Source organism: Ictalurus furcatus, chromosome 5 (assembly GCF_023375685.1).
Source record: "Ictalurus furcatus strain D&B chromosome 5, Billie_1.0, whole genome shotgun sequence".
NCBI lineage: Eukaryota > Metazoa > Chordata > Actinopteri > Siluriformes > Ictaluridae > Ictalurus > Ictalurus furcatus.
In genome coordinates, this window is record NC_071259.1 from 10,625,168 (window position 1) to 10,648,569 (window position 23,402).

General features: G+C 37.3%; 1 protein-coding gene across 1 annotated transcript in view; it reads right to left on the reverse strand.

Moving 5' to 3' along the window:
- LOC128607637 (ERC protein 2-like) overlaps nt 1-15,928 on the reverse strand; it is a 30,309-nt gene extending 14,381 nt beyond the window's left edge. Inside the window, exon 1 of the mRNA XM_053624665.1 lies at nt 15,227-15,928. Coding sequence (XP_053480640.1) covers nt 15,227-15,724 — 498 coding nt within the window. The 5' untranslated portion in view covers nt 15,725-15,928. The remainder of the gene's footprint in view (nt 1-15,226) is intronic.
- Between the last annotated feature and the right edge of the window lie 7,474 nt (nt 15,929-23,402).

A 23,402-nucleotide genomic window follows, 5' to 3' on the forward strand; every position in this document is an offset into this window, starting at 1 on the left:
CCTCAGAATCTCAGTCTTGTCAAGGCAGAAATCTGATTTAATTTTGGCCCTCTCATGCTTTGATGACTTTAAGCTTTTTCTGAAGAAAATCCACTGCTAATTCAAATACAGTGTAAGCTGGGAAAAACATTAGGGTTGAGTCTAATGGAATTTTTACCTAAAATGTTGGGACATAGGGTTGTCCCGTTCAGTTTTGGCATGTTGAAAAGATGGAAATCTTAGTCAGAGATAAACTGGAATAAAAGTATTAGAATAAAATTGATCTGATTGCTTTCAAATGAGGAACACTTTTTTCGCCACATAACTGCTAACATACATAAATAATGTGTAAATAAATAATATAACTTTTGTAATGCTTTTCAGCTATTCATTCAGCTCTGTTCCTCATACAAAGCCTTTGTTTCATGTTTGTTATTTCTGCCTTGTTTGTTACCACGTTTCACGATTATCGTCTTAGCCTTTGGATACCTGTTTGTACATCGCTTGACCTACTGCCTGACTTCGGATTCCATGATTAAGATTGTGATTTAGATTTGTTTGCATGTGCCAGTCTTTATTTTTAATAAAAGCATTCACCACAACTGTTGCCGTCTCTGCTGCCTGACACTATGCTGAGAACACCAGGTGTGAGGCAGGTTGCTCAAACTACCAATTATTTACATTTATATTTTTTCATGGCATTTTGTCAGCATATATGTAACCTTACAAAATAATATAAGTAATATAACTAAGAAGACTTTCCTGTGGTGGAAAACTTAATGACAGTTGTGAAGCAGTGACACCCGACATCCGTAAATTTTAAATAAATGTCTCCAAGTCTTGTATAAACAATTATATATTTTTTTGTTCAATAAAAACACCCTAGCCTTAGATTATTGTGTTTTCTATCTGTGTTATTATTAGCCTTGCATTATTGTGGAGCCATACAAGTTCCTGTGAATCTCATGAATGAAATTATCATTTAAATTACAGCCGGGACTCCTGTTAGAGCCGTGCTGTTATGGAAAATTAATCAACACTTTCTGACCAAACAGATTTGAGAATTCAACAGGACCATGGTATAAATCGGTTTACTGGTTATTATCATCATCATGTTGTGTGATTAGTGCTGGATTTTCAATAGTGCATCAGTGATTCTCAGCTCCAGCCCTGGAAGCCCATAGCCCTGAAAAGTTTTTTGTTGCCTGAAAACCATCCTAATCATAGAGAGCCTGGTGACTGGGGTTTGTGGGCTCAATCATGTGTTTGTAACAGAATAAACTCAGCAGAACTCAGAACTGGTCTTGAGAATCACTGGTGTACAGTATGCATCATGTACAGTTCATCACTATTAGATGATAGCCATCATAATAGCAAAGACTGTTTTTATGAAACATCACCTTTCTCTGCAGATTTCAGCCACTGTGAAATGATAAATTTCAGCAAATGAATTTTGTTTGGTGCAGGTGTAATTTATTACGGGGGGGCATCTTTGCTTCTCTTTCTCTGGCTCCATTTGCATGGTGTACCACTATAGGTAATGACCTTTCAACTCCCTAAGGTTGATTGACAGCCAGGATCTAAAGTTGCCCTATAGATTACTGTGCTTGTCAGCAGCTCAAAGAAGGCTTTGAAATGCCTTCCACTTAACTCACACACTCTGCAAAACACACACACACACAAACACACACAAACCGAAATACAACCCCAATTCCAAAAAAGCTGGGATAGAATGGAAAATGCAAAAAAAAAAAATAAATGTCATTTGAAAATTCAATTCACCCTGTACTATATAGAAAACACATTATTAACAAATTATTTGATGTTTTACTTTGTGAATTTGATTTATTTTTGAAAATATACTCTTATTTCAAATCTGATGACTGCAACACACTCCAAAAAAGTTGGGACAGTCAACTGTTTACTGCTGTGTAACATCACCTTTTCTTTTAATAACCTATTAAGCGTTTGGGCATTGAAAACACCAGTTGGTTAAGTTTATCAAGCGGAATTTTCATATGGTGGCTTTTGGACCTGATGTTGAGAACAGCTTGGATGGTCCTTTTCCTCTTTGGCCTGGAGAACACGGCGGCTGTTTAATTTTTTATTTTTTTTAATGTTGACTCATCGGACCACAAAACACAATTCCACTATGCTACTGTCCGTCTCAGATGAGACCGAGCCAGAGAAGTCGGCAGCGTTTCTGGACAGAGTTGATGTATGACTTCTGCTTTGTATAGTAAAGCCTTAATTTGCTGTGGATGCATTGGCGAATGCTGTTGACTGACACAGGTTTATCAAAGTATTCCTGAGCCCATGTCAGGATATCCATTACAGATGCTTTTAAAGATAGTGACGTCTGAAGGATCGGAGATCAGATGCATTCAGAAATGGTTTTTGGCCTTGTCCTTTAAACATTGAGATCTGACTGGATTCCTTGAATCTTTTAATTATATTGTGCACTGTAGAAGGTGAAATGCCCAAAATCCTACCAATTTGTCTTTGGGGAATGTTGTTCTCAAAGTGTTGGATTATTCACTGACGCATCTGTTGGCAGATTGGCGAGCCTCGACCTATCCTTGCTCATGAAGGACTAGGCCTTTTTTGGAGGCTCCTTATATAGTATTATTAGACGATTGCCTCACCTGTTTCCTATCACATTCTTATTTCAACTTGTCACATCGCTCTTAGTCCTAAATTTCTCCTGTCCCAACTTTTTTGGAACAAGTTGCACGCATCAACTTCAAAATAAACATTTATCTTAAAAAAATATGCAGCTGATTAGGTAAATACCTTGTCTTTATATGTTTTTTGTTTAAATATAAGTCAAAGTATATTTACAAATCACTCCTCTTTGTTTTTAATAGCATTTTCCAAACTGTCCCAACTTTTCGGAATTGGGGTTGTACACACATTTTGCAGACAGTCCATAAAAAGGTAGAAGAGCAAAAAGAGACTAATTAATACACTTCTTTCTTTTTTGTAATGATTTTTGTATAATCATTGTAGTCTTGTATAATATTTTGCACACTTTGAATGTGTAGTGATTGATAACTTATCAGTGGTGTATACTTGAGAATAATCTACAGAATATATAGGAAAAAAAGCCATTAGTCCATGCCAACATTCTTAAAACAAATTTAACTTGTAAATAAAAATGATTCAGATATAATCTGGTTCCTGACCAATTTTGAAATAAAGTACATTTGTTCTATTTTGTTATTGGGATACATTTAAAAACTGAGACATTTCAACAACATGGTGTCTTTCAGTCTTATCTTGATGTTTGGCTACCCTGGAAAAACCTCATTAAAAGAAAGAAAATACAAAAAAGAGTTTTAAGTAAAGGCTTTCTAGAACACAGCCTATCCCACTACCTGTCCTCAGGCCATGAACGCATCCCTTTATTAGGAATTACAAGGGTTTACCATGCTCCACCATTTAAGAAGCTGATATACCAATCAAAACCTTCTTAACCTGAAGGTCAAACAGCCTCTAGGGTTTCTATTGTTGCTACAGAGTTTGACCCACCTACGCAGTGACAGATCTGGTACAGACCTCATTGTTTAGGATTCCTTACAGCTTTTTTCTGGTTTAAGGAACTGGTAGAGATTGAACAGTATAGCTTGATGTATCTGCTGTCTTAGGACAGGAGTAGAGAGAGGATTAAGTCATGTCAGAAAGGCATTGACCTATCCAGATCAAATAGATTATCCTTGTCACAAGGGTCTTCAAATGAGCTGCACCAAGACATGTAGAGAAAGTTTCAGGAAGGGGAAAAGTTGTGTTTTTGTACATGAGTAATCCACTTTTTTGGCTGTGTGTGTGTTATTCTAGATCTAAAATTTGGTAGTGCTGTTCTTACCAGCACTACGTGTAGCCTAAATAATCTTGAGATGAAAACTGCATTAAAATATATTTAACCAATTGTCTTCTACTAAAGAAAAGGCAGCACCAAAATAGTCTTTCACTACTTTAAACATATACAGTGGGGGAAATAAGTATTGGACATGTCAACATTTGTTTCAGTAAATACATTTCCAATGAGGCTATTCACATGAAATTTTCAACAGGTTTCAGTATTAACTCAATAAATCCAGAAATATAAAGAATTAAAATAAAATGTTTATTAGTATAAACATTAAAGTCCATAAATAAAGTTATTTGTAATAAAGTGGAATGACACAGGAAAAAAAAAGAATTGAACACGCTAACTGAAATTTATTTGATACTTTGTGGAGAAGCCTTTGTTTATAATGACAGCTTCAAGACTCTTGATTCACGAAGAAATTAATTGGCCGCAGTATTCAGGTGTGGTTTTGGCCCATTCTTCTGAACATATTGTCTTTAAATCTTGTTCAATTGGATTCAACTCAGGTGATTGACTGGGCCATTCTAACACCTTGTTTTTTTTTCTTCTCTGAAACCATTTGAGAGTTTCTTTTGCTGTATGCTTCGGATCGTTGTCCTGCTGGAAGGTCCATCCATGTCTCATCTTCAACATTCTGGTGGATGGCAGATTTTTCTCAGGAATCTCCTAGTAGTGTCCCTAGCAGGACAGCTTCCTCGGCAGGACAGGACAGCGGGACAGCTTCCCCGCGGGTCTCTGGCTGGAGCTCCGAGGACGTCAAGTTGACCTTGGGCTGGAGCTCCGAGGTCACCAAGTTGACCTCGGGCTGGAGCTCCGGAGCTGAGACCTCCCTGTAGGTCTCAAGCTGGGTCTCTGAGGTTGCCAGGTTAACCTCAGATGGGGGCCCAGAGGTCACCAGGTTGACCTTGGGCTGGATCTCTGCACGGGCTTTCCGGTGTAGGCGTTTATGCTCCCACCAGCTGCTCTTGAAGCATTCCTTCGAACAGTAGAGCGCTTCTTGGAGACCCAGTTTCTTGCAGGTGGGGCACTGTAACTGAGTCTCCCTCCCACAGCCCTCAGACATGCATCTCCACCACGTCGACTGGAACCTGACGCGAAGCTGCGGATTCGGGCATGTTCACCACTTGGGAGCTGCGGAGTACAGTCTTTATTTGCCACTTAAGTCAACACACGAGGAGGCAGGAAACAAGGTCTAAACATAAAACTCGAACTCAAGCAAAGAACAGGTAACTTAAACAGGGTGTGTTAAACATTTCTCCTTTAACTAGAAATAAGGCGGGAAGCAACAAACTTAGAACCAGACCTTGACATGAAACACTCAATTAACTCAGGCATGAAACACTCCTCTAATTATGGCATGAACACATCATTTCACTAGAGCATGAACACCTCACTTAACTAGAGCATGAATAAATCATTTAACTAGAACAAGAACACTCCTTTAACTTAGGCACGAATACTCATTAAACAAAGACAGAAACACTCTTAACTATGACAAAGCATAAACACTTTACTATGGCATGGCATAACCACTCTTAACTATGACATGCATAAACACTCTTAACCAAGGCATGGCGTAAAACACTCTCAACTAGGCATAGCATAAACACTCTTAACAAGGCATAAGCTAAGGAACAGGAAAAAAAAGACAGCGCATGGCAACATCACAACCTGGTACCATCATTCTGTCCGTCCTTTCTCTACTTTACTTTAATGCCACGCAACGTGCGCAGCAACACAAGGGGGTTTAAATAACCAGTCAGCATTCTCTTAATTGCCGACAGCTGGCAACACTTGACACAGTTTTAGCGTCCATGTGCACTTCAAGCATGTGCGCGCTCTGAAGCCGCTCGTGCACGTTGTCGCCACAGCACCATCTGCCGGCGAGATCATGACAGTGTCATTCCACTTTATTACATACAACTTTATTTATGGAATTTAATTTTGTGAATCTTTATATTTCCAAATTTCTTGAATTAATACTGATGTCTGGTGAAAATTTAATGTGAATAGCCTCACTGGAAATATATTTACTGAAAAAATGCTGACACGTCCAATACTTATTTTCCCTACTGTACAATTATCCATTGTGCTACATTTTCAGTGCCACGCTGAATACTTTTTGTTGTTGTTGTTCAAAACATGCAAACAATATGTAATGAGCATTTCTGACAGCATTTGAGTGTCCGTAAATTGGTTGCAATGAACTACAATACAATATTGTCTACTTCATGCCAGACAGGAAGTGACCAAAGAACCAGAGAGGAAACCACATGCCCAAACGACAGTTTAGATACAATCAGTACCAGCTAAAGCTAGGAATGTGAAAAACACTTGATATACTTTTCCACTCTAATTCTGTACAACTACTACTCCACAATACACAGCCTCAGGAGCATGTGTGTGTATGTCTTTGGCATTTACTACATAATTGGACCATTTGCAGCCAAAATTCTTCATTACTGGAGAGCTTGAAACAGAAAACAAAGGTGCTCCTTCCCTCATTCCCTCTCTCTCTTTTAACGGATCTGTCTAAAGAGGCTAGAGTTTAAACAAAACATTAAACCATTACTACAGACACAGTAAATGTCACAATTAATCTCTCAACTAAGATCCTAACCTACACATTTATAAAAAAAAAAGTGAGATTTGTGAGAAGAGAAGAGAAGAGAAGAGAAGAGAATGTTTTTGCTGTCATAAAACAGCAGGCATTGAAGGCAGGTACAAAGCAAACGTGCTGATCCAGCAGATAACTTTTTTAAACCACTTAGGTACACACAAAAAAAAAAAAAACACAAACACACACACACACACACACACACACACACACACACACTGCCTGAGCCCACCTAGGATCTCCCTCTCAAACACACACTGCCTCTTTATCTTATGTAACAGATAAATCACTATTACTTGAGTATTAAGAATGAAATGGCACATGTTCCACCTCTCATTGCAGGCATAAGTTGAGTAAAAATACCTCAGTGTAAAGGAAGGAACTGGAGAAGAAAAAGAGAACTGTGACAGATTGGACCTGATAAAAGAATGAAAGACACACTAATGGACAGCTTGGCTGACATGTCGATGTTCCCACATTTCCTTCATTTGAGCATGTTGAAGCGGGACTGAAATTTCAGTCAGACTGAAAACCACACTTCTCCCAAGAACATCAAGGTTAGGCCCAAAAAACAAGGCTCATGCAAGCTTTAGAGAGAGCTTTTATTTAATGGGACATTTACCTCCGCACTGTGTACCGGCCTTGCTGCCCAGACTGTGAGATTTCCCAAACCAAAAGATTAAAAGGGGGGAAAGAGGTTCTCTACATCCTGAAGTTGAAGTGAGAGGTTTGATTAACAAATCAAAAACAGAAGATGCAACAAAACCAAACACACAATAGCAAATTCAAAAACACATCAAAATTAACTCAAAATGGAAAGAGTAAGTTCATTAAACTTCAACTTAATTAAACATCACATGCTTATTGTTGATTGGACACAGTGTATGACTATTAAACGAATAAAAGCATTAGTAGATTAATTTAGGTTCATATTTCCTCCTACTGTAAACATCTTCCAACTCCCCATTTTCTGTGGTGTTTAGACTGACACGTGCTGTAGCCATTCAGCAACAAGCATGTGATATGCAAACAGTTATATACCCTTTATGTTTTGAATTACCGTTGATGTGTTTTGAATTTGTCGTTTTCATATTTGTTGTGGTGTTTTAGGTTTTGCTGTTGTATACAGATCCGTGTGCGTTGCGTTCAGTCGTTTTTGGTTTCAAAATTGAAAAACAAAGTACAAGTGATGATTCATTCATGATTTTTTTGTTTTAATATCAACAATTGAATTACTAATTAATTATGTTTAAAACTAAAAAATGCTACATATTTCAAATATGCCTTGTTTATAGTTTCTTCCCGTCTTATTTTTTGAGTTGGAGTTATTTCATTTTGTGGCAAGCTCACATAACCCAAGTGTATTTTAACTAAGTGAAAAAAGTGCAGAATCCATCAGCGGCTTCATCAGACATGTTGCTTCATTACATGCTTTTCAAAGGTAGTAAGAGGGTTACAGTAAGTGTCACTATCTTGCCAGCAGATGGCGCTGCGGCGACGACGTGCACAGTCAGCTGGAGAGTGCGTGCACGTGCTTGAAGTGCGCATGGACGATAAGACTTTGTTTGCAACGGACATGTGCACTTATTTTGGTTTCTGTTCTGTCCCCGCCCTGTTCAGTTATTGGCGGAGGTGCGTGGGTGTGCTTTGAAGTGTTGCCAGCTGTCAGCAATTAAGGTAATTGTGACTGGTTATTTAAACCCCTCGCGGTGCTGTGCACGGAGGGCAGTATTAGAGTAAATACGGATAAGAGTAATGGTGGATAAGAGTAATGGTGCCAGGCGGAAATGTTTCCATGCGCTGTTTAGTTTCCTGTTCCTTAGTTCATGCCAAAATTAAACGAGTGTTTCATGCCATAGTTAAATGAGTGTGTGTTTCATGCCATAGTTAAACGAGTGGTTCATGCCATAGTTAAACGAGTGGTTCATGCCATAGTTAAACGAGTGGTTCATGCCATGGTTAAACGTGAGTTTCCATGCCCTGTTTAAGTTCATGTTTCTTATTTCAGCTCTAGGTTTATGTTTAGACCTTGTTTCCTGCCTCATAGTACTTTGACCTTAGTGTGAAAATAAAGGCTTTACTCCTGCGCTTACTTCCTGTTCGAGTCTTGTTTTGTAACAGTAAGGGAGGATGACATGTTCACCGGGGAAATTAGCTGGGTTTTTCACGGTGATAAAGTTAGTTTTAGGTTCGATATTCGCTGGATATTCACTTTCCCCTGCCCTTGTTCTATAGAGGCGACAGTCTTACACAGATATCAATACAACCGTTAGTTTTAATAATATTCAAATATTAGATACGGGCATAAAACTTTTACAAAAAAAATGCCAGCGCGTATTAGAGCTGCATATTTACACCTGAGAAGGTTCTGACCAGTTATCACAGCGCAAGTGGCCTAAGAGACCGTCAGGCAATTCCACCCACTGAGTTAAAACTTCGCAAGGCCCGGTTCTTGCCAGCTAAAGAAGGTGGGCAGACTGAAGCCACCTCATGAGTGTAGAACGCGCCGTTGCTTTCAGGCAATAAAAATATAGAAAGATACTGCAATTTTCTGGCGTTATTTTGTGATTGATTGTGGCAGTCTACATCCCTTCCTAAAACTTCTCAACACACAGCCCACCTGAGATTGCTTTTGACCAATACACAAATTGTAAAGAAAATAAAAGATTAATGTTGTCTTTGCCTATATTCTGATTGAGTGGGCAAGACAGACGTTTGGGTGGGCTCAGACGTTGACGTTGTCCATGCATTAATTAAATTGACATAGCTATTAACATACAAAGTAATTTAAAAACACATTTTACATTCTAAAGGCTGTAGCAGGCTCACAATGAGATGTTTGACCTATTCAAATAATTGAGTATTGTATTTGTATAAAGGGAGGTACTGGCAAAATCTCACCTGTAGTACATCAGTCTGGCCACTAGGAACCTACTTCAACTTTTGGAATGTGAAAAAAAAAACATTTAGGTAAATTATATAGATAAAACATTTAGGTGAGATGTTTTTAAATGACTTTTGTACGTTAAATCTTATGTCATTTTAATGAATGCATTGACAACTTCGACGTTTTAACTCAGTGGGTGGAATTGCCAGACGGTCCCTTACGCTGTGACGCCGACTCAGAACATTCTGCGAGCATGCCACAAAATGAAATAACTAACTCCAACTCAAAAAATAAGACGGCAAGAAACTATAAACAAGGCATATTTGAAATATTTTGCATTTTTGAGCATAAATGGATTTTAAACATAGTAATTTAGTAATTCCATTGTTGATATTATAACAAAAAAATTCATGAATGTGTCATCATTTGTATTTTGTTTTTCAATTTTGAAACCAAAAACGAATGAACGCAATGTACACAGACTTATACATGTTTCTTTTTTATATTCATAATACTGTACAATGCATTACATTAATTCTGCATTGTCACAGGCTGCTACCCCTCATAAGGAAACAGCAAAGTAGTGGAATAAGTCATGGTTCATGTGTGCATGATGGCAAAAAAAATAGTTTAGGCCTCCCTAGGACTTAGTCTGTATAATACCTGCTTCATCTCATATCAATAATAATAATAAGAGGAAGAAGAAGAAGAAGAAGAAGAAGAAGAATTGTTATATTTTATAGTTATATTAAAAATGAAAAAACTCAAAACTACAACAGCATGGATACTGTTATTGTCTTCTTTCATTCCCATATAGATATACACTCTCAAATTATCTATATTTACAACAGATTTCACACAGGAGGAAGATGTTTATGTACCAATAATCTACATATCTAATATCTGTACATATTGTACAGATAACCCTGCTGTATTTCAAATCACTCATCATTACTATGTAAGCAACAGAAGTCTGCTGGTAATACACCTCTCAGTCTTCAATCCAAAAGATTCTCCAGATACACTTGTGCTCTCTTTGTGTGCCTCTACCTCTCTCAGACACGTTTGCACATGCTCAGACAAGCGTGTTTGAAAAGTGTTTTTCTACAGTCCACCAAGATCCTGCAGCCAGTTAAAATCACTCAGCTCCTGGATCCACTTTAACCACTTGCTCTATATGTGTTGGTAAGTGTGTGAGTGGGTGTGAAACAAACATATCATGCCTGCCTTCACACTCTTGAGAAGAAGAAAGCAAACATACATACCCAAGGGAAAGCTCAGTGGATATGGGAATTGGTGACAGAAATCACACTTTGCTACTGATCCAAAACTACTTTTGGTGGTTTTCTGCATGGGAGTTGAAGTTAAACCTCGGGCTGGGCCACTGTTTCCAGATCAGCACGGCACTCGTTCTGGAACAGGTTACTCTGAGCTCTGCTGTGCAAATATACTTTGTTCTTCAGATGCTGATTGGTACATGAAAAGATGTGCTGAAAGCAAGATATCAGCAGTCAAGTGGAGAGAAGCCACGAAAAGAGGATTTCAAAAGCAAGCTGAGTTCAAAGCAGAACACTGCACCAAAAATTTAAGCTCTGTTTTCCCGTGCAATTAAGACTCTATTTAAGTTTTTTTTTTTTTTTTGCATAAAAATAAGAATTGTTAATCCAAGCCAACTGCAGTGTGGTTCAAGCACACTCAGATATTGTTAGAACCAATCAAACAAAAAATTTTTTTGCAAGATACCAATGCCAAATGGCACAGCTATTCTGCAAATAAGGTGTAAATTACATAGGACACACCACATGAAAATATGTGTGAGGTTTCATGGACAAAGCAAATGAAAAGACAATTTGACCCAAAATTGAACAAATGCTGCCACACAGTGGTCAGTGCATGAACTAGTGCCTCAGACCTCTGTCAAGAATCTGCATAAAACAACAATTATTTACAACGCGTGAAAGATAATTTTAGACATAATATTAATTTAGCAAATTCTGAATAATTAACCTACATACCCAATAATGTATCTATTCCAAGACAAATTATGTAAATGTAACACTCAAGAGGCAGCCATAGGCATAATGTGGTACTATTCATAAGTTTTTTTTAACACATATTAATAGAGTTAATTTACATTTCTACAGACTTCCCTCAATGGCCTTCTCTCACAAACTTGTTTTATAAGACATGGTTTTGATATCAGCCAGCTGGAAATGCATTTGAACAAAGCCATCAGCAGACAGTTACCAAGCAACAGATCTAACAATAGTAGGGGGTGCCACAACTAATCGATAAAATCGATAATAATCGATAATTAAAATAATTGACAATAAATTTCATTGGATTAGTTAGGTCTGTGATGTTACTGTGGATGACCCCATCAATGACTTCAATTCACAATGGTGAAAAACACATTTCTATGAATAAAACACATCTGAAAAACAGCGGCAGTCATAGTCAGCTGCTGCGGGAAAAGTGCTCGATCCAGGTTGTCCAAAACATGAGGATGCTTCATATTAAGCGCTTCGAACAAACTCATAAGTGTATTAATGTGGCTTGTCGTGTCACATGCTGCGACAGATGCGTGTTCTGTTTAATGTCCTCCAGACATGTTTTCTTCAGTGCAGAAATTACATTTTTACATTTATACACTTATACCAGTATTTCCATTATCCATAAAGGCCTGTCCTGACAGCAATTGAGTCTCCATTAAACTTCACTGAATGAGCACAAGTCCACGCATGTGTCAATCAAACAGCGCACAATAGAAAGGAAGCTCAATAACTCTGACTAAAATATTCATTTTGATCAAATATGTTGTTTGATGCTATATTTAGCTTTATTTAGAAAGAAAATTAATAGTGTTTTTTATGAGAGCAGTAACTGTAAAGGGGTTATAACATGGTTCAACATGGAAATTGTATATAAATTTACAGACATTTACAGAATAAAGTAACATGATACTGTGTTCAAATGAGTGAATGTGTGTGTATATTCAACTTCTTACCAGTTATCACTTAGTTTCTGCTTTTGTTTTTCTTTTTTAGCATTTTAAATATAGTGATTTAACTTCTGCTTTAAAAGCCCGTGGACAATCAGTTGTTGTTGTTTTTTTTTGTTTTCAAAATGTAATGTTAATATTTTTAAAAATCCTTTGCACAATGTATAGCATAGCCCACATAGATATATTTAATACCTTTTTCATAGCCTTCAATTTGCACAATGTTTGAAGGACGACATTGGGCAGAATGTGAAATATGTTTTTTCGAAATACAGAAAAAAAATTGGCCTTTTAATCCAACTAATCGATTAATCCAAGAAACAATTAACAGATTAATTGATTATCAAAATAATTAGTTAGTTGCAGCCCTAAACTATAGATATTAAACATTATATATATATATATATATATATATATATATATATATATATATATAAACATACACACACACACACACATCAATGACAATATCATTTAAAACTTCAACTAATTCATAAACTTGGTAAAACCACAGTTAAACAAAACCAACTACCAATGAACTTGACTGCAACAAGCTTTCTTATCCATATGTTCTTCCATGATTTTCACTCAGTCACTGTGCAAATAGTAGTGAGGTATGTAGAAATAATGTAGAGATAATTGTAGACTTGTAGTGTATATGGCAAACACAAACATACAAAGACGTGAAATTACAGAGTATTACTATTCTATTATATTAGATCTTTGCTGAGATTTGTTGAGTTATGGCTTGCTTAGTTAATACATTCATCAAAGATTGATTTTTATGGAAGATACCATTACATGAAGGTACATTAGGACAATTAATGTATTTACAAGCCAAACCAGTCAGTACTGTATCAGGGATGTTAGGCTGGATCTGACATTTGGAAATGGATACATCATGCACCAGCTCAGATACTCCATGTCAAACATCATCATGTGCCAACTTTAGGCATGAATTAATTCTGGCTACACAATAACTGGCAGGAGCCACAGCTACTTAGAAGAGAAAAGAGTATGAGAATGTAAACCTTGGAAAAATTTATTAATTGATTTAAAAGGATTGATTTAAAATGCATGTGAAGCAAAAATCATGCTAATGAAAATTGCAAGTGAATTAAAACGTGATTGACTACAATTTTATTTTATAAATTCAAGGATGCTTTCACAAGGTAGATTTATCAAATATGAGCCAACATCTTTATTTACCAGCTCGATCTGTTATTAAGTACTTTTCACTAAAAACACAAAACTACTATTGACATGCTGGCTGGCCACACAGAATTGTGGAAGTACTAAATACTTCAAATATTAAGTATACTACTTAGCATTATGTGGTCTGGGACCCAGCCTTTAAGTGCATTTATGTGTGCACTCACATCCATGAAATTATTGCACGCAGTTGAGCAAGGGCACAGCACAACTCATGTTAAGAAAAATTATTCCATAATTTGCTTCCAATAGTATTAGCCCACCAGAGAAGGAAAAATTCCATCCTGTAGCTTTAAATAACAACAACTGTTGATGTATGCTATATAAATCTACCTATCTCACACTCAAAGATAAATGAGTTCCTAGGCATGCTCAGTTCCTAAATGTAGCTCCTTTAAGTGAATTAAAAATGGATTTTTTTTCCTTTCAAATAATGAGCTTAATGTAATGATCTAATTTTGCTTCTGTGCCAGCTATTTAAATGAAAGAAGAGTAGCACACCCTAATAGACTTCAGCAACACATCCTTACTAGACCAAGTTTAATGATGCCCGTTAATAGGGTGTAGACATTTCTGGCAAGTGCATACACACACAAGCTCCACTACAGTATATAAACCAAAATAGAAACCTGTCTACAGTACAGTTTTGAGCCTACAGAGAAAGTGCCCTCAAGAAGCTCTTTCCCACCTTATTTGTATCTTTCATTCTTTCCACTTTCTACCTGGGCCCAGAAAAGTAAAGAAATACCATTTCACCATTCCTTCTCAATAATCAGTTTGAGTGTTTTTCCTCATTAATCACAGGCTTATATTCACTGTATATTAGCTGTATAAACAGTGTTCAGAAGGTCACTAAAACAGCAAGCACATATAACTGCCAACTTACCTCCAGTAGCATTTATGCTCCAGATACACACTCTATAATTAAAATTAATGCTAGGCTCTAAAATTGTGAAGAAAAAAAAAGTGATTTCTCAAAATACATGTTATTCTGTTTTTGCACATGAGGTGACATGTGAGAATTTATCAGTAACAGCTCGGTCTGACAAAGATGGCTTCAGTTATGCATGTCCCAGACCTCTTCACAGAGGCAAGACACTACAGGCTGAGAAGATTTAGAGGGTAAAAATAAACCTCCTCTTTACAGTGAGGTTATTTGTAGCCTGTTAATCACTCTATACAAGATGCTGTTAGAATAGAGATGGTTGTGTTGATAAGATCAGAAATCACTATGATAGGCTATGCTATTAAAAAGGGCCCGCATTTTCACGTTCTCACAAAACCACACCAACAGTGCACTGCATAAGTAATCGGTGGCTATTACAGCTGCATGTCTGCATCTCCCTTGCACATCTTGATGTGGATCTTAGTTTCCCCTTCTTCTTGACTGGGCCATTAAGATTCTTGGTTTTGAACAACTCCAATGTAGCTGTGGCAGTATGCTTAAAGGCATCATGCATGACATATTTCAATTCTAGATTGTAATGCTACAAAATGTGTAAAGGTTCAAGGGGGTGAATATTCATGCCCAACACTGTAGTTCTCCCTACTCTCAATATACCCGATCTAATTCATTTATGGTTTGATATTTAAGTGATCAGCTAGATCAGGTGTGCTGGTAGTGTAACAAGCTTAATATTTGTTTCTCCAATAACTCACCTCTTTCAGGTGCTTGTTTTCCTTCTCTTTCTGCCCTAGCATGTCCCCCAGGTGACCAAGCGCATCCTCAGCATGGCAGAACCTCAGTCCCTCTTCATCAGGCAGCCCAGACTTGGCAAGACCGTTTTCCTGAAGCATTTCCAGCAGCTTTTTGATGGATTCATCCCGGGCGCTCAGTGTCTGCTTCTGCGTTTTCATGCGCTGCTCCATTTCCTCCACAGTTTTCCTAAGAAGGAAAAGCTCCTTGGTTTGCTGCTCATGCTCAGCTTGGAGATAATGGAAGTTGTCTTCAGTGATCTCCAGGTAAGGGAAACAGTCAGGAGGTGAACCTAATGAGCCTGCACTGTTCTCTTGCTGCAGGTGCTCATTCAAGTCTCTCTGGGTACAAAGCTCCTCCTGTAAAGCCTGGATGGTCATCTGGATGTGCTGGGAAATAATAATATAGAATATTAATGTAGACAGACAGACAGACAAACAGAACAATAAATGTGGCAACATTGCATCATCATCCACAGGCCAAAAAAGAACTTAGGATACAAACCTGAGGTCTCGCAGCACAGTGTGTTATATTACATGTACAAAAGTATGTGGATGCCTGCCTGCAATATTCATATGTGCTTTTTGAACATTAAATTCCAGATTTAGTCTCACTTTGCCATTATAGTAACCTTTACTCTTCTGCAAAAGGTTTCCACTGGATATTGGAATGTGGCTTATGGGGATTTGTTCCCTTTCAGCCACAAAAGCATTAGTGAGGTTGGGTACCAATGTCGGGTGAGGAGGTTTGGGGTGCAGTCAGTGTTCCAATTCATCCCAAAGGTTTTCAGTGGGGATCTGTGAGGGCAGGCCACTCTGGTTCTTCCACACCACTATTAGCAAACCATGTCTTCATGGACCTTGCTTTCAGGAACACTGTCATGCTGGAACAGGTTTGGGCCCCTTAGATCTACTGAAGGGAATATTAAAGTTACTGCATACAAAGACATCCTATACCATTTTTTGCTTTCAACTTTGTGGCAACAGTTTGGGGAGGACACACATATGGGTATGATGATCAGGTGTCCAGAAACCTTCAACCCTATAGTGAATATTATGTGGGCACTAAAAAGGTAAGAAAAAAGATGCAAATCATATGCTTATAATGATACTTTTTATCTAAATGAGCAGCTTTTACTTTTTTATTTAAATTAGCGCTTTTTTGTATTCCCCAAATACTATAAATAAATAAGCCTATATATGAAATAAATGTCATAATTTTAATAGACTTTCAAAACCTATTTTTCAAAACCTATGGCACAACCAACATGTATTACAGAAGTAGCATTTTACAAAAAGAACAACAACAATGAGGTGATGCTGCCTGTCCTTGAACACATCAAGTAGATCGGTCCTCTCCCTGAGACACCATCTCACACACATCCTCATTCATAGATCATGTTCTGGAAATAACAAACACAAAACAAAATGCTCCTACTCAGCCACCTTACTTCTGTATGGTATGGCATATCTCCATGCTCTGAGCCCCCTCCTGCAGGAACAGCTGGAACTGGCGGTGATTCAGGCCACGCGCCCGAATAAAGTTCACTGTTTTCATGACTGTGGTCATAATATCATCCAGCTCCAGAACCTTTCCACACAGAGCTTCTTGATGGATGATGCATTAATACGTTATCAGGGGCGTGTGACAGTTACTTTTTTGCAATTTCTCCTTCATTAGTCCAAACGAGCCTGTTTTTCCTCCACACATCGCAGGTGCACCATCTGTAGTTAGTCCCACCAACTTTTCCCACGGCAATTTATTTTTACTTATGGACTTCTCCACTGCATCAAAATTGTCCCGGCCCGTTGTGGTCCCATGAATGGCAGCTACATCCAAGAGCTCCTCAGTGACACAGAGGTCCGGCTTCACGCCTGTAATAAAAATGGATAGATGCGCTGTATCCATGTTGTCCGTGCTTTCATCCACAGCTAATGAAAAAGATAGACAGCTGCGTGTCTCTTCGGCCAGCTGTGTTACTAAATTTCCTTTGTGGAGATTTCTCAATTCCAAATCGCCTTGATGGGACTTTGCTGCAGATGTAGTTTATGTGGCCCTCAGTATGATTTTTCTCCTTCGAATCTGAGAAATAAAGTTTTATTCATTTGTTTTGGATAGCGGAAAGGCCTACATTACCCATAATCCTCGACCACAGATGACACCGATGATTCTCCAATCAGATTGAAGCTCACAGCGTCATGTATCGCCGTGATCGGGTTATTATTGGAGTGAATGGACGGCTGGAGCGTCTGCTCTGAGCATCTCTTACCACCGCGGACGGGTTTACATTGGAGTCAATTGAGAACCCCTTCTAAAGCCTCATCCTGGAACCATGTCCTTTTCGGCTATCTCTTATGATTGCTAAGCTATACCTGCAAGACACACACCTTTGAAAAGATGTTTAGTGTAACTAGGCTTCCAAGAGAAAATTGTTATTGGTCATTATAATAATAATCATAACATCCCTGGCATTTAATTTTTTCTGCACCAATAAGATATTTAAAAAATATATAAACAAATAATGATAATGCAGGATATAATGTTCTCTTAAATATGGATATAAGGGAACAAAACATGATATAATGTTCTGTGAAATATGAAAACTACATGGAATTGAATAAACAATTCCAATACTCAAAGTAGTATATCAGGCTTTGATAATTGAAATCATTACGTTAGACCATACAGCTGCATATGCTTACAATTTTGGAATGCATAGTCCATAGCACAAGGTCGCTTATTAAATAATGACTACATTAAAATGCTTTGCAATGTTAAGTGGTAATCTGGTGGTAGTATTTAGTAATTTTGCAGAGCACAGACTTTACAATAGGTGGCAGTAGTCTTTTACATCAAAAAGTGCTTAAGGTTTTTCATGTCCTGTGGGTAGTGGTATGTTGAGGCAATGTAAAGAGAGGTAATGTAAACAATTCATCTAATGCAAAGTACCTAAATACTCAGCTTTTAATGTAAACAATAATTATTTAAAAACAGGATTCAAGGGGGGGAAATGAGTTTTTATATAGTCTCTCTTATTTAAATAAACAGTACAGAGGACTGTACTGGTTAGGGTCAAACGATCAGGCAAACAGGCTAAACTAGGCAGGGCAGAGAATCGAAGAACAAAGTCAATAACCAGAAAAGCAAACACGATATAAGGCTTGGAAATATGAAATAATACTAAAGTCTATGTAGTCTAGAATAATATTAAAATCAAAACTCTGGAATAACACAAATGGAATTTTGGGAATTAAGTTGTGTTTAAAAGTTTTTAAATAAATCAAAATAATTTTGTATAATAATTTTGGATAATTGTATAATAATTTAGCATATTTAAAGTAGACACCCTTTTTGCCTAGAATTTCCAGAAATGTATTCTTGACATTTTCTCAACCAATTTCTTGAGGAATCACCCTGAGATGCTTTTTAAACGGTATTAAAGCCACTCCCACCTATGCTGGGCACTTACTGGCTGCTTTTATGAGAAACATTTCAGTCAAGTGTCTCCAAACTTTTGACTGGTAGGGTAGTGTGTGTATGTGTGTCTATTTATATATATATATATATATAGTTACCTGATATTTACAGCTAGATTTGTTAAATAACTAAAAAGGATAACAGCAACTGCAAACCGAAGAACTTGGAGCTATCTATGGGACAAAAGCGAGCCATTTTGAAGCTGAGAAAAGAGGCAAAATCAATCAGAGCTATTGCACAAGCATTGGCCATAGCCAATAAAACAATTTGGAACGCCCTAAAAAATAAAGAAACCAGTGGTGTGGTTTACAGGTATCACAATCCACCATACAAAGAAGATTTCAGGAGCATAAATATAAAGGCCATACCACAAGATGCAAACCACTCATCAGCAGTATGAATCAGAAGTTCAAATTGGAATTCACAAAGAAATACAGAGATGAGCCACAAAAGTTCTGGAATTAAGACTAACCTCTACCAAAGTGACAGAAAGGCCAAAGTGTGGAGAAAGAAATGATCTGCTTATGGTCCAAAACATATGAGCTCATTGTTCAAACACAGTGGGGGTAGTGCCATGGCTTGGGCTTTCATGGCTGCTTCTGGAACAGTTTCACTAATCTTTATTGATGATGTGACACATGATAGTAGCAGCAGAATGAATTCAGAAGTCTACAAAAACAACTGTCTTCCAATTTACAGAGAAATGCATCGACTCTCATTGGGAGGGACTTCATCATGCAGTAAGATAATGACCCAAAACATGCTGCCAACACAACAAATCAGGGGAAAAAGTGGAAGGTTTTAGCCTGGCCAATCAATCACCAGACCTTAACCCAATTGAGCATGCATTTCACCTCCTGAAGAGGAGACTAAAGGGAGAAAGCCCCAAAACAAACACCAACTGAAAGAAGCTGCAGTAAAAGCCTGGAAAAGCATTACAAAATAAGAATGCAACAGTTTGGTGATGTAAGTGGGTTTTCCGACTTGATGCAGTTATTGCAAGCAAGGGACTTGCAACCAAATATAAGTGTTATTTACTTTAATTTACTTTAAGACTATATGTCATATACTTTTGATCACCTAAAAATTGTGTGGTCTGCCACCAAAGGTGCTATGTTCTAAGTCACATCTAGATGTATATATCAAGAAATGAAAGCTGAAATTCTTATCTGTCATCTTTTGATCTCAAAACCAAATGTCTTCATTGTATAACAAAAATAAAATAATTGGCAGTGTCGCTACAATACTTTCATAGGGGACCATTATGTATGCTAAGAAAAAATAGTTCATCAAGGTCTCATAAAAAGTACAGATGTTTTGGCCAAAGCAGCATGAGATAATGTTTTTGATAGCATAGAAAAGATTGATACATGTGACCATAAATACATGTGATATAGCTGGAAAACCAGATAAGCTAGAACAACTAAATATACGGCAGTTAGTAAGCATGATACAAGAATGTATGCTGTTTCTCACCTTGACCACAAACTTTTGATTACAAATCAAAATATTACTCACAAGAAAACACAAATTATGTCATGAGGCCAACAGTGTAGTGTAATGTACTTTAGTTAAATGGATGTTTATGTGATGAAAAAATAAAACCAAGGTAAATCATGTCAGAACTGTTTCCACCCTCAATGTGAAATTACGACATAAAAATTAAGTGAAAAACAACCAGAAACATTTTTAGGGAAAAATAGGAAATATAAAAAATTACAATAACCCAGTTGCATTAGTGTACACACCCTTTTATAATTGGGGATGTAGCTGTGTTTAGAATGAACCAATCAAATTCACTCTCATGTTCAAAAGTAATTATCATACAGCTGTCATCAGTGAACTTATTCTGATTAAACCCAAATTAAGACCAGCTGTTTCTATAGAATTTTCTTGACCTCTTATTGCTTTCATCTGATTTCTGAATGAATTGGTTCGCAAAGATCTTACAAAGCATGTATGGTATCTCACTTGTCAAAAGATATAAATCAGTAGAGAAATATAAATGAATTTCCAAAACATTAGATGTACCATGGAACACTGTGAGGGTCATCATCAATAAATGGAGAAAATAAGGCACCACAGTAAGTACCAAAAACAGGACATCCCTCCAGAATTTACAAAAGGACATGACAAAAACTTACCAGAGAGGCTGCCAAGAGACCTATGGCAACATTAAAGGAGCTGCAGGAATATCTGACAAGTACTGATTACTCTCTGCATGTGACAACAATCTCTAGTATTCTTCACATGTCTGGGCTATGAGGTATGCTGGCTATACAGAAGTATTTTCTCACAAAAAACATCCAAGCCCACCTAAATCACCAGCAAAAATTGTGGCGAAATGTGTAATGGTCTGATAAGACCAATTCCAAAAGATATACAGTCACACAACTCCAAAAAGTATGTTTGGCACCAAAAGAACACCATACCTAAGGTGAAACATGGTGGTAGCAGCATCATGCTTTAAGGTTGCTTTTCATCAGCCAGAACTGGGGCTTTTATCAAGGTGGAAGGAATTATGAATCGCTAGAAATAACAGTGAATTTTAGTGCAAAACATTCTGCTATCTGCTAGTAAGCTGAAGATTAAAAGAAATTTCACCTTTCAGTATGACAGTTACCCAAAGCATACATTCATCACCAGAGTCGTATCACCCTGCAGCTCTCACCTTGTTTCCCACTGAAGCTAAACAGGATTGAGCTGGGCCTGTACATGTATGGGAGACCTCCTGGGGAAAACTAAGGTTGCTACTGGAAGTGGTATTAGGGAAGCCAGTATAGGGTGCTCACCACGTGGTCCGTGTAGGTCCTAATGCCCCAGTATAGTGATGGGGACACTATACTGTAAAAACAGCACCATCTTTCGGATGGAACCGAGGTTCTGACTCTCTGTGGTCATTAAAAACAATGATAAAATAAAATAATTTTAAAAAATTATAATTTTAATTAATGGGAATACACTTCAAATATATTTTTCTCATATGAATTCATGGGGTGCCAATAATTGTTGCACACCTATATTTAACAAAGTTTTTTTTTGATAAACCTGTGTTGTGTTTGTGATTGTTTGATATTCATGAGAGCTGAACATTTTTGTTAATTTTTTTAAACAAAAGATCAAAAGGTTAAACAATAAAGACAATTTTCACAGCCTTCTTTGCTTATATTTACCAAGAGTGCCAATATTAGTGGAGGGAACTGTACCTCACAATTTTCAAATCTAGAATGTATTTGCAAGAAAGAGTGGGAACATTTTCCTAAGTCAAGTTATGCCATGCTGATAGAATTTTACACAAAAAGAGTTAAGTGGTGTAATAAAATCAAAAGTTGCTTCAACGAAGTATTACTTTAGGGTGTGCACACTTTTGCAATTAGTTTTTTGTTTTGTTTTGTTTTTTTTTGCATTTTTTTTTCACTTTATTTGTATACTTTGCAATTTCACATTAAACGTGGGAAAAGATCTGACTTGATTTATCTTAGTGTCATTCTTTTACTTCACAAAAACCTGCCATTTTAACAGTGGTATGTAGACTTTTTATATCCACTGTACAATATCAGTATACAACTAACTAAAGGTAAGACTGAAACAGTGAGTGACATCTTGAGCACGCCTCGGTCTGTACTCGGGGTGGCAGGGTAGAAACTTAACTATCATGGCTGCCTCATGCAACACGAAAATGACCAGTTGTGTGCAGAAGGAAGGGCAAAATTACAAACACAATCATCAAGCCACCCACATCCAGTAGCACAATATGTACCAATTACAGTTCAAAGTTCTTCACTAAAAGAATGCCAGTAAAATACCAGGCTTTAGGAAGTAATTGCCATGGCAACATACAAAGAGAACATGCAGCTTGGCACAGGCTGCTATCAGACCAGCACAAAGTGTCTATTTAACTCAGAGCATTTGGAGTTGAGGCTTCTTAACCTCTTGTGCTTTTTAGCATTTCCAAAACTTAAGGCTTATTATTCAGCAACTACATGAAAAACAATGCAAAATGATTAAGCTATTATGAGTGAGGAATGGAAGTGTAAGGATTAAATCTAGTGCTAAAGCTCAGAGCAGAAATGTGATTCTGTTTGCCATATGGTCTCTGAAAATGCTGACCTTTAAAAAGCACCTTTAAAAACTATGTTGCATCTACTTTTAGGCAATTTTATTATGGTCTTTACGTTAGTCCTGGGAATGCAATGCCCCATACAGTTTAAAATGTTTAAAACGTTTTTATGAGTTTTTTTTTTTTTTTTTTAATGATTTATGAGTTTAAAAACAGACAGGTTTTTTTTTTTTTAACTCAGGTTAATAAGGTGATGGTTATGTTGGACAGCAAAATAAACACTGAAAAAAGCTGGCAATTTAATCCATTCAATGTACATGATTTCATTTGACTTCGTGTTCTGCATTAATTATTTCATTCATTAATTCATCTTCAGCATCCACTTTATCCTGTTCAGGGTCACTGCGAATTCACAGTCTATTCCAGGAACACTTGATGTGAGGTGGGCATACAGCCTGAATGGGACCATGCACACACACGTTCATACATCGGAGCAATTTAGCATAGCCAGTCCACCTACTGGCATGTTTTTGGGAGGAGGGAGGAAACCGTGTAACCTGAAGGAAACTCATGTAGACATGGGGAGAACAAGCGAAACTATG